Source organism: Benincasa hispida, chromosome 2, assembly GCF_009727055.1.
Source record: "Benincasa hispida cultivar B227 chromosome 2, ASM972705v1, whole genome shotgun sequence".
Taxonomy (NCBI): Eukaryota; Viridiplantae; Streptophyta; class Magnoliopsida; order Cucurbitales; family Cucurbitaceae; genus Benincasa; species Benincasa hispida.
In genome coordinates, this window is record NC_052350.1 from 50797525 (window position 1) to 50809981 (window position 12457).

Here is a 12457-nt window from a genome sequence, read left to right on the forward strand (position 1 = left end):
AAAATGAACCAAAGTTGAAAATCCAACCTATGTAATTTATCTATTAGTCATTACCAGCCTCCTGAAAAACTTCCAGCTTCTACCAATAGATTTTCTGAAGATCAACATTAGAAAGTTCAAAATAAGAAATAGTTCACGTGTTTTAATGACCCACTGCATCCATAATCTTTCAAGACTATATGCCATAAATTTTGATTTCGTTTATATCTCGCTCATAACAAATGAGATCAGAAGGGCAAGTATTGACAAATAAACTTCAAACAATTTATCACCAGCATAACCCTAACCTTGGAATATTTTCAAGAAATTGGGAAAAAGAAATCAAATGTGCAAATTATTACCAGAAAAATAGACAGATGATATGCAATTTGACAATTCAATGTGGAGTCCAAAGAATAACCAAAGGGAGAATAAAATGATTACTAGCCACCAAACAGACGAGATATGGTTTCGAACTAACCTAATAAACGACCGTAAGAAGAGTAATGAGGAAGAAGAATGATAAAAGCCACACATAGTTTCCTCATGCTCCTTGAATTTATGATAAAGTTCAAACCGAATAAATACTAAAATGCGAACAAACAACATTTAAAAAAAGCAATAAGATAAAAAGATTTGAAAAAAAAAAACTAATCCATTTTTTTTTAGTAATTGAAGAAAAGAAAAGAGTTTAGTACTCAAATTACAAGAAATAAAAGTAGTCAAACCAAACTACGGAATCGATACTAAAGCAAACAACATATAAAGACTGAGCTAGAAAGAGACATTCCAATTCGAAATATATCTCGAATGGAAAATTCTATATAAAACTCGAAACAAAAGCACCAGAAAGAAACTTTAATCCTTGCAATTCCAAAACAATAAGAGCGACATTTTAAGAATCGAATTCTGTGACTGGCTAAATAAGTTGGTTCTGGCAAGAATAAGAAATCCTAGTTCCCATTGAACTTCTAAACAAAATCAAATGCAGAATGATTAATGAGTTCTAACGCCAAATTTCAAGCATCCATGCTCCAAGTAATCCAGGTGAAACAAGAGCTCAATTCATTGAAGGTGCCACAATGGATCATATTCATTCTACGACTATATAAACTCTATAAATGGTAGAGAGAGCCTGACGCCGGATATTTCAAATGCTTGCACACAAAAAAAGAAAAGAATGGAGCACAGAAAGACTAGAAGTCGAAACCTACTACAAACACAACATCTACAACCTACTAATAAGTTATGTCTCGAGAAAACATGGCTTACGAAGCTCTCAAGGCTTTGCAGCACATTCAATTACATGAGATTTGAACTTTTCAAGCTCAGCTAACACCTCCTCTTCCGGTCGATAAATTAGGTCACTCATGCGCCAAATCTGCAACTCATAACAAATTGAAGAAAAAATTAAGGCATATTTGATAGAGAATCCATATTCTATTTAATGTTTTAGATTCACTGAATTCAACAATTATATATTTGACAGAAAATCCCGAATTCTGCTTTTAAAAACTATTTTCGGATTTTGTAATTCAAATAGTACAAATTTTAAAAACATTTTTATATTTTTATTGTATCCAGTCATGAATTTTGAATTTTGAAGTGCAAAATTCTATTAAATAAAGATAAAAACACTTGGAAGTACATTATATCATGTGATAAACTCAATTCATTTTTTGAAAAGTAAAATATGTATTATGTAATGTATTATAAATTACATAATATTACAAAATAATAATTATACAAAAGAATTAACAGAAAGCATGTTTATAAATAAATTAATAATAGTCTATTGTCAAATAATATTTAGTGGGTAATTACAACAAGTTTTATGATTTATAAAAATAAGGAAAATTTTCACAGATAAAAAAAAGGTCAAACTATTGACAGAAATAACAAAAAACACTTATAGACACTAATAGACTTTTATCAAGTCTCATTACTGATAGACACTGATAGACTTCTATCAATCAAAAAAGTTTAAAATTTTGATATTTTGTGTAAATAATTTCACTTATTTTTCTATTTTTGAAAATCCTTCTAAATATAATATGAATCACATTTTAAATCATTATTTAAATTAGAATTCAATTTATGAATTTGGTACCATATTTGAAAAATATGAAATACAACTCCGTTTTCATTCTGTTTTCAAATTCCCTACCAAACAGGTCTTTAGCACCCCTCCAACAACCCCAATTGTATAATAAAAACCAATTGCATTGTAGTGTAGGCAACCAGTGAAATAAAAGTGTGGTTATTCTCTCAACTTTAATTTGCTTGATTAGAGGTCTTTTTTTCTTGAATTCTTTCATTTATTCTTAAGGAAAGTGTGGTTATTCATTAGAAAAAGAAAATGAACGACCCTTGCTTTTGCTTAAGAGGTGAAAAGTCTTGTCAATGGTAACTTAGCACTTCAATTCCTATGTTCAGAATCCATAAAAATCTATTTATTTCACTTTTGTGCATGAGAGAGAGAGAGAGATGTAGTAGACCTGCAACGTCCCTCCTCCACCAGTCGTATCACAATCATCAGACACGCTCACAACAGTCCATGGATCAGCTGCATTCCAATGAAAGTCGACGACTTTATCCCTGGATGTAGCCAAGAGGTCAGATGGGAAGGACAATTTCCACTGAGACCAAATCTAGTTAAAATAAAATTCTGCCACCCTACAAGTACATAACACGGAACACTAACCAAAAGCAAACTAGAAAAAACAAAAAATCCCTAAGCTATATCAAGAAAGGCAGCAACATGAAACCTGTGCCCAGCATGCTGAAAAAATAAACCGGGAGGAGCAGCAGGCGTCCTTGTAGCTCGCTCTGTCTTTTTACCAACCTGGAACATATATGATATATATGCTGAGATCACAAAGAACATTGTAATCTATACTACAAAGAACCCAATTCCAATGACAAATTCGCCAGATGCCATGAAAGTTTGTGGAATCCAATCTCTAAGCTAAAGAGCATTAGAAGTAACATAGTTTGACATATTATTATCCTGCGTTCTGGCATTACACCAAGCCCTAGATATTCTACAAGCGAGATGGTGAAAACTAAAACATGGTTTAAATCTCAAAATACTGTACCTTATCGTAATCCCAAATATTCAACAGCCCATCCTCTGCCGAACTTCCAAAGACAGATGATTTATCTGGAGACCACTGAACAAATATACATGGACCAGATTGTATAAACAGTACGTCTTACAACTAATAGGAAGAGAGCATTTTCACATAAAAAGCAGTACTAAGAAAAGAAGCAAATACAGTGCCTATTTGAATTCACTTTTTAAGTACTTCAAAAAAGTGTTTCTGTGTGCGCATGCGCGACAGACAAAAAAAAAAAAAAACACACTTCGCCAATCCAAACAAACCCATAATAAAACTTAGAAAACAAAAGGAATACCTGAACACAAAGAACCGCTGCTTTGTGGCCCTCAAATTTGTAGATGGGCGAGCCAACTCCATTAGAAGTGAGATTCCGACGATCAAACAAACGAATAGAATTATCTGCTGACCTGAAGAGAAATTTGTGCCAATTTAACCATGTATGTCTACGGCAATATCTATAAGATGATGAGACAAAACCAAATGCTACACAACAACCAAATTAAGTCGGGGAAAATAGCAGTAAGACCATTGTGCTATTTATTATTTCTTCTCACTCCCTGTCTCTGAATATTTATTCTCTTTTTTGTATAAATATATGAGACCCAATTTTGCCATAAACATAAGCAATTGAAAGAAAATAAAGTACTAAAATTTACCCTGTTATTATAAGATTATCATCATGGGGATTCCAATCAACACAATGAAGATCAGCATTATGTGCCTTTTCGACCTGCCAACCAGAAAGAAAGATAGACTAGGATGAATAACAGAAGCTCCTAAAATATGCATTGACGATAAAACATTGAAGGCAGAAATAAATTGTAGGATTACCCATTTCATCTTGCAGGATAAATCTCGTACACAAAATACTTGGAACGAACAACAAAACAATTACTACTACAAAAGAGAACCATGGAAATCTCATCCTATCAACACAAGCCAGTATAACAAACACAAAATATTACTCATAATAGGAGAATTATAATTTCTAGTTTTGTCAAATGCACGCTCTATAATACAACACATTTCAACTTCCACATTATATGACAAGGAGAGTCCCTCATTACACAGAAAGCTAAACAAGAGAAGTATGACCTTGACAGCTGGGCCCGAGCCAGTACGGGCATCCCATAATATTAGGCAAGAATCGTCTCCCACACTGCAAAACTCCTGTGCGCTTAAGAAGGGAAAAAAGAAAAGGAGGATGCTGGTTAAATTTGGAAAAGAAACCACTAAAAATTAGACTTCCATCCACCAAACCCCAGCTAGAAATCACATGTTCTACATGCTAATCAAAATATATAAATAAAGATGGTTTTATATGCCCCATCCACATGTCCATATATAGCTAATTCTCAACATAAAAAAGTGAATGACTTGTCATTCAGAATTAAGATATTACTTGGACGGACAGAAGGTCACATCTTCAACGGTATCCTCATGGCCATGGTAAACTCCTCGTGGCCCAATAGAAGGGCCATCAGAAGCCTTATCATTTGCCTCTCCCGGCTTCTTTATGATAGATCCTCCAGATCCTGGTGATTTTGAAGCAGCAGGGTCTGTGGCAGAAGTTGTTATGTGGTCCTGGATACTCCACAAAACAACTAATTTGTCCTTCCCTGCCATAAGATTAAATAGAATCTGAGAAATAGAACCCCATATGCAACACTCCAAACCATAAGATAGACATAAATCCCTTACAGCAAAGAAATCGATGGTTTTGAAAAAGATAACAAAAACAATTTGAGATCCAAATCTGTAACAGTGCCAGAGTTGAGTAAAACTTTACAGATTGAAGGACCAACTTTAAGGAGAGAAAAAGATTGGAAAGCTTTCAACCTCCAGAAAGAACATAAGGTTCAGTGGGGCACATTGCTAGAGCAAACTCGGCATTTTCTTGATGACCAGTCAGGATCTGCAAATTGACAGTAAGTTAACACAAAATTGCACAATGAAGGTTTTTAACAAGCAAGGTTAGAATGTCCAAGTTACAAACACTAGAAGAATTTATCTTTTGCCCAGGTTGAAAATTTGTTAAGATGTACAAATGAGACCTAAGAAGTCTTACACACTTATTAATGACCTGTCATGGTCTACCAATGGGACTGTGAATCCACCTCAGCTCAACATAATGGTTTTATAAAATATCTCCCATCAGATTAAAACTACGACATGCTTTGACCTTTAACATACACATTACACGAGAAAATAAAATGTGGCTTATTGTTCAACCATGACAACAACACTTAATAGTATGAAAGTTAATTAAACTCAGTTGGACATATGAATATCCTAATAAACTTCTATAACAGGATTACAATTAACCTCAGCCAGCCAAGCCCATAATCTACATCCAAGAGACTGCAAGAATTTCAGATTCTCACAAAATCTAAGCCTAGAAAATTTGAGTCTCTCTTAAAACCATATGCATATTTAGTGCTTAAATGAGAGTGATAAAACAATTTTGTACAAAGTATATCTACCATCTTAACAGCTATTCTCAAACAGCATCCTAATGATGCAGATCCAAAGATTTAAAATAAAATGATAATATTTGTTTTGCTTCTTTTTTTTTTTCAAAAGATATTAGTTTTGCTTTAATGCAAGGCATACTCCAACATCAACGTTATGTATTCAACTGTGGTTGTAACCAGAACGTAGATAGAGAAACATCAAACAGAGATGTAAACCTGAGATTTAAGATATAGCAACAAGTATAGGACAACAAAGAATGTGTTGGAAAATCAAATTTTTAATGGAATTACCAAATCTGGGCGAGAATTTGTGGCACCAAGGACAGCATGACGGTTAGGTTGTGCCTCAACATCCCAAATGAGAACCTAGATGTTGAATACCAAAGAGACGTAAACCAATATCTGTTGAATAAATGTACCAAAGACATAAAATTTCCAATTGGAATACAGCAAGAATTAAAATTGATAGCACATACATCTGGACTATCAGTGTGTGTGGCAACAATTCGGGAATTCTGGGGAAGTTCCCTAATTCTGTTAACCTGGGAAAAATTCAACAAAGAATATTAGAAGGAGAACAATTTTAAAACAACTCTTCATTTTTAATCATTTTCAACTTCCAACCAAATGATTTGATAACTAGCCCAAGAAAGCAATATAAATTTTTCAAGATTGAGAAAGACCTTGAAACTCAAATGGGGAAAAATAATGTAAGGATAACTACATGAAAACATGGAAGGAATGCCTGAAGGGATCAACCAGCTTATATGAAGACAAACTTCATTATAGCTAATGTTTTCATATGTTTTGTACTTCATTGTTTGAGAGGTTGCAACACCATACCTCACCAGGATGTATGATAGTCTTGTACTTCTTCACAAATGGTGAGCGTGCTTCTTCATTGAACTAAAAATATAACAATCACACACGACATATAGATTAAGTAGCATGAAAAAAGAAGTACATAGAGCTTTCAAACTTTTAAATCGATCGATCACCTGAGAAATGTGCTCTGCAGCTGCAACCCTAGGCTTCACAACTTCACAATTTGCAATAACCAGTGTATTTGGAACACTACCATCAGTCTGATAACAAGGAATTTAAAAAAATAAACAATAAACAACATTTACATAACAATCTCCAACGTGATATAGTAACATCTAGCTCTGCACCATAAGCAAACAGTCCACAGCCTCCAATAAAAAAAAATCAGCACAAGCTAATTTCTCTCCCTAAGGGAGTTTAACGTCGCAATTCAGCACAAGTACATCAAGAAATAAACACTGTAGCCATTTCAACAAATCATAGTTATTCACTGTGAAGGTAGTCAGTCACCTGTTCGGAAAGATAAAGTCGCTGTCGATTCTTATACGTCGCTTGCTCAAGCTGAGGACCCCACCTAGACCCAGAAAATTTTCAAACTCAAATCAAAGAAACGCCATATAGACAGCCCCCTCCCCGCCAACTAGCCGTAGAAGGGGAAGGAAGATATCGTAAGAAGTAATAAAGACAATGCAATATGATAATCAACAATAATAACGTAACCACTCGATTTCACAAGCTCAAGTTCGCAAAAATGCGATAAATAGTATTTTTAAAAATTTTAAAAAAAAACCCTAAAAATGAACAAGTGACAGATCCAGTAATCCAATGGAGGTGATTTTCTCCAAACAACACGAGTGAAATAAACAGCAAACAGAAAACCCTAGAACCGAAAGAAGAACCTACATTTGACATTACAGTGGAAAAACAGAAGAAAGAGTAAGTAAAGTACCGGCAAGAGAGAGAAGGCCAAACGAGATTATGGTTAGCAAACCAGTCATAGAGAACAGGAACAAGAGACTTCCACTGAGTATAACGCTCGTCGACGGAGGGTTGTTGTTGAGCCTTCATCTTCTTAGTTTGTTGTTCGTCCTTCTTCTCGTCCTTAGGCTTTGGCTTTCGGCCTCTAGTCTCCTTCTTCTTCACAACAGGTTGCTGCGGCGGTGGCGGCGGCTGCTGTTGAGGCTGTTGTTGTTGTTGCTGCTGCTGCTGCTGGGACTGAGAAGAGTCCATGGCTCACTAGAGGTTCAGTCAGCGATTATGGCTCTTCTTTTTCTCTGACCCTCGCGGCTTAAGGCGACCCCACCGTAGGCTTGAACTGGTTGCTGTAAACTCAGACAGCAAATATATTTTGGAAATGGATGGATGAATGATGATGATGATGCTCCCACCCATCATCTACGGTTGATCGTGGAGACACGTATCGGAATCTCGTTAACTTGAAGCGCCTTTATTTTTCCTTTTGTCGTCTCGTCTTTTTTTTTTTTTTTTTTTTTTTGAATAAAAAAACAAGAAATTATGTACAACCAACTATCTCCTCGAGGAGCCAACATGAATAATTACAGTTTCAAAAAATAGCTTCATTCTCCCGAATGAAAGAAAAAAAAACTGGTCAAAAGAGTTATCAAAAGCAACTCTAGCAAGGATGTGATCCACATTGTTGTGATTCCTATGACATTTCGAGAAAACCACAACACCAACGAAAGGAATTTCCTCCAAAATTTCATCCAAACATTTTTGGATTGAGAGATATTAGAGTTTGGGTTGTTGATGGCATTAATCACTTTTAGAGAGTCCGACTCGACAAAAAGAGGAGGTAGAGTGTCGCAGTCATACTCCTCCAATCGTATGGCATCATGATTCCCACGTGGTCATGGTCAACCTTAAGGGAAACTTAAGTCCCAGTTCACTTTTTTATCAACTCTTTCTCATCCTCGTCATATCTCACTTCATCATCTTGGTTCCCAACAACACGCCTCCAATACTCTTACATCACTTCGGAACTTTACCGAGATGAGTTTGGACCCCTCGTTGAGCCAAAATAGGCTTATAATACATTACCGAAGTTTACCGAGTGATTCAGACACTTATTGGAACTTTATAAGACATAACAATGCTTACCAAGCTCTACTGCCCTACTTCAGTGCCTATCAGGCTTCTATTGGCCTAATGGTCGCCTACTGGGCTTTATCGGGCCGTTAGAATGATTATTGGGACAACTCGGACAAGTATCGGATCAACCGGGAACTATCAAGTCCCACTAATGCTTCAGGATGTCATTCCGTGTGTCGAGATATTATTAGCTTTCTCTCTCCTGCTTAGACACACTTATTGAGAACCATTGTCAACCAACCCATGGGCAACTTTCCAACCCGAGATTTCCCGAACATTCATCCATCCAGACATATCGAGACTTAGGCCCTTCTGAGTTTGTGTCGAATCAAAACGGCATATCGAGTGTTGCATTGAACCTCCAGCTCGTGGGAAGGAGCGCAATGCCGGCACACTTATGTCATCTGACACTATCCACGAGATTTCATTCTTGATGCAAGACGCCTAAGACCCTTGTCTTGTAATGCTCGCCCATGCCATGACACACGTATGTGCCATGGGGTAACTCACTTAGGCCACAAGGCCCAGGTGTGGTGGAGAGTTGACACCATGCCACCCCCTATAGTGCATTATGAACAGTTTCCTCTTTGACACCTATGCATATGAAATGTGGTGAATCATCACTCGCCAACATAGAGCGTCCGTCTGAACTCTGATTGACATGAAATTCGGTGTGCTTGCATATTTTATCAATATGCATCTAACTCTAGAGTCGCTCGTCCAAACTTGTGACGAAATCGCACCTTCCAAGGCCACGACTCAGGGCCCCATCTGGCCCCCATTGAGCTTGTCACTGACACCATCAATGACATGGTTGCTTGCCTTTCCGCTTAATGTTCAATATGTCATGTTTACCCACTTATGTTGGTGTGTTGGATAATGCACTGTAACGACCCGACTCCCTAGGACTCGAGCTAGGTCGTTACTATACACATGCATGCATAGAATTTAAAATGATACATTTTTCATAGCGAAATAAATACTAAATAAATAAAGCCAAATAAAATATTTTCATTAAAATTAAATAAAAGTCAAATAACAAGATACCCATAAATCATAATTAGACATTTAATGAGTCTAGAAAACTGTAAAAGTTTGGAAACAAATACTAATCAATAAGTTTCAAACATGAAGACTGAAAGTGGAAAAACATAAGAGAAATCTAAACATCATGAGCGGAAGCATAAAAATGGTCTCAGTGGCTCGATCATGGATTCCGTTTTTCATTCGTCGGCGCGTCCTTGCTCTTATCTGAAACATAAACATGAGAAAGGGTGAGTATAAAATACTCAGTAAGTAACCCCACTACGGGGTCAGGCTAAGCATTTATGTCCAATAAATGCAACATGAACTGAAACTCTCTACTAATGGGATCTGAAGATTTCCCTTACATGGCTCACTCTTTTACCTTTCACCTATAGTGCACCTCATACATACACTCCAGGTTCTCTCTATGAATGTATGGACGTGTACCTCTTTTGCACACATGGTTATGCATACACCTCTTTCGTATACACATAACCACTGAATGTGTATCTTTTACGTACACATGGTTATGCATACACCTCTTTCGCATACACATAACCCACTGAGTGTGTACCTTTTTCGTACACTTGGTCATGTATACACCTCTTTTGTATACACATAACCCACTGAGTGTGTACCTCTTTCGTACACATGGTTATGTATACACCTCTTTCTTATACATATAACCCATTGAGTGTGTACCTCTTTCGTATATCTGGTCATGTATATACCTCTTTTGTATACACATAACCCACTGAATGTGTACCTATTTCGTATACACATAACCCACTAAGTGTGTACCTCTTTCGTACACATAGTTATGTATACACCTCTTTCGTATACACATAACCCACTGATTGTGTACCTCTTTCATACACCTGGTCATGTTTACACCTCGTTCGTATACACATAACCCACTGAGTATGTACCTCTTTTGTACACCCCATATCCTCTTTATGAATGTAGGGATGCATACCTCTTTCGTACACATGGTTATGTATACACCTCTTTCATATACACAAAACCCACTGAGCGTGCACCTCTTACGTACACCCCAGTACCCTCTATGTATGTATCACTTTCATACACACTGACCCTAGTACATCTCTTTCATGTACTAACGTCCTTGGACATGTATCACTTTCATGCAGTCATATAGTCTGGAAAGGAAAAGAGATTACATCTAACTTCATATCACATATAACATTCACATAATCATGAGTCCTCTAAAATCTCCTCATCGAGGTCATGTTAATTAACCTCAACGTACTTGTTTAATCTAGTTTTAATGGTTTAACTCTAGTACATCACTTTCATGCACTAACTCACGGAAACAATCGAAATTTCATAATACATTATATAGCCAACACACTTTCATAATAAATCACATAAATATGTACATCAAGAAATGCTCAAACTTTCACATAGCTTTAAGACATTCCAGTAGTAATGTCGCTTAACTCATAATTTAGGGTCATTCTCGATCGTACTTGTAATATGTCTCATAAAATTCTAAATCATACTCATACATTAACATGCTTCAGACATATTATCACATGCTCATATATCTTTTCTAAACAGTCCATTAAATCTCGGAACAATCAAAATTATCCTTGTAACTAGTCATAAAATCCTCAAAATAAATCGTAAATTTATCGCCCGACACAAAGGCGGTTCCAGTAGTAAGATTACTTACCTCAATATGAAATTGAAATAATAATTATGCACTCAAGCAAACTCTCCAATCCCACTTCACAACCTTTAGTTCAATCCCAACTAACACTTTAATCTTAAATCACATCCAAAACCCAAGTCAAAATCCAACCAAGAACTCCTAATTTAATCTTGTGTTGAATAGCGTGATCCCAACTTCAAACTTCGGTCTAAATTTCCAACACAATGGGCTACCGTTAGATTAACTTAAAAGTCAAAACCCCAAAATCCAAAGAGCCTTGCAAGGGAGGATTGTTGTCGCGTGGGAGAAGAATGGGTATTTTCTCTTCTTTTCTTCTTCTTTCTTTTTTTAATTTTCCACCACACAAAAGTATAAATAATATATAGTTCTCTTCATTCTAATCCTACTACATTTGGATAAAATTTAACCGGATTGAAATATTTCTTCTGTTTTATTGATTCCTGTGAACTCAAAAAGAAACAATTTGAATATCGAGTGGGATTTTTTATTTTAATGAATCCATTTATATATAACAAATATTATTTCCTTTTCTTCTTAAATTCCAAAATCCATATATATATACTTCCTTTCCTTAATAAGCATATCACATCAAACTCAAATCTTTCACTTTTTCTCTAACTAATTAAATAAAGCTCAAAATAAATTCACCAACTTTAAATCACTTCTTTCCAAAAATCCTAAACCCCAAAATTAAATTCTAACTTTCCAAATTAACTTAAATTCAAGTTAAAATCTTTTTAGATAATTGATTTAATAACTTTCAAATAAACCAATTATCTTTTCCTAATTTTTTACTTAAATTTTGGATTCAAATTCCAAAATTAAAGAGGGTAAAATTTTAAAACCACAATTTCCCTTTTTTTCCCTTTCAAAATTCACAAAACTCAAATTTCTTATCCAAATAATTCAATTATCCATTCCAATTAATTTAAAACTCTACTCAAAGAATCCATATAATCAATAAAACTTCTTCAACTTTAACAATTTGATTCCAAATTCTAAAGATTAAAGAAAAACTAGAACTCAATAATTTGCGATAATTAACTTAAAATTTCCTAAAACGTGAATAGCTGACTAAACTCTTTAGCCACGAGATTCACCATCCGTTAACTATCAGTGATTCCACTAAAGACCAACAACTAAACTCTTCTTACCACATATATATTTATGTGTCCATCGGATATAACCAATCATGAGTACGATGATCCTTTACAGATGCTCGTAAG

At 35.5% G+C, this 12457-nt stretch overlaps 1 protein-coding gene across 1 annotated transcript; it reads right to left on the bottom strand.

The window, feature by feature from the left end:
- Positions 1–996: 996 nt before the first annotated feature.
- On the bottom strand, positions 997–7739 carry LOC120072211 (WD-40 repeat-containing protein MSI4-like). The gene is made up of 15 exons (XM_039024623.1): positions 7350–7739; positions 6911–6974; positions 6574–6660; positions 6419–6481; positions 6052–6117; positions 5867–5941; positions 4941–5016; positions 4504–4720; positions 4197–4278; positions 3758–3831; positions 3397–3508; positions 3078–3152; positions 2748–2824; positions 2478–2577; positions 997–1360 (listed from the first exon to the last, which is right to left on the bottom strand). The coding sequence occupies exons 1-15, from the start codon at positions 7628–7630 to the stop codon at positions 1259–1261; spliced, it is 1551 nt and encodes a 516-aa protein (XP_038880551.1). The 5' UTR covers positions 7631–7739; the 3' UTR covers positions 997–1258.
- Positions 7740–12457: the final 4718 nt, after the last annotated feature.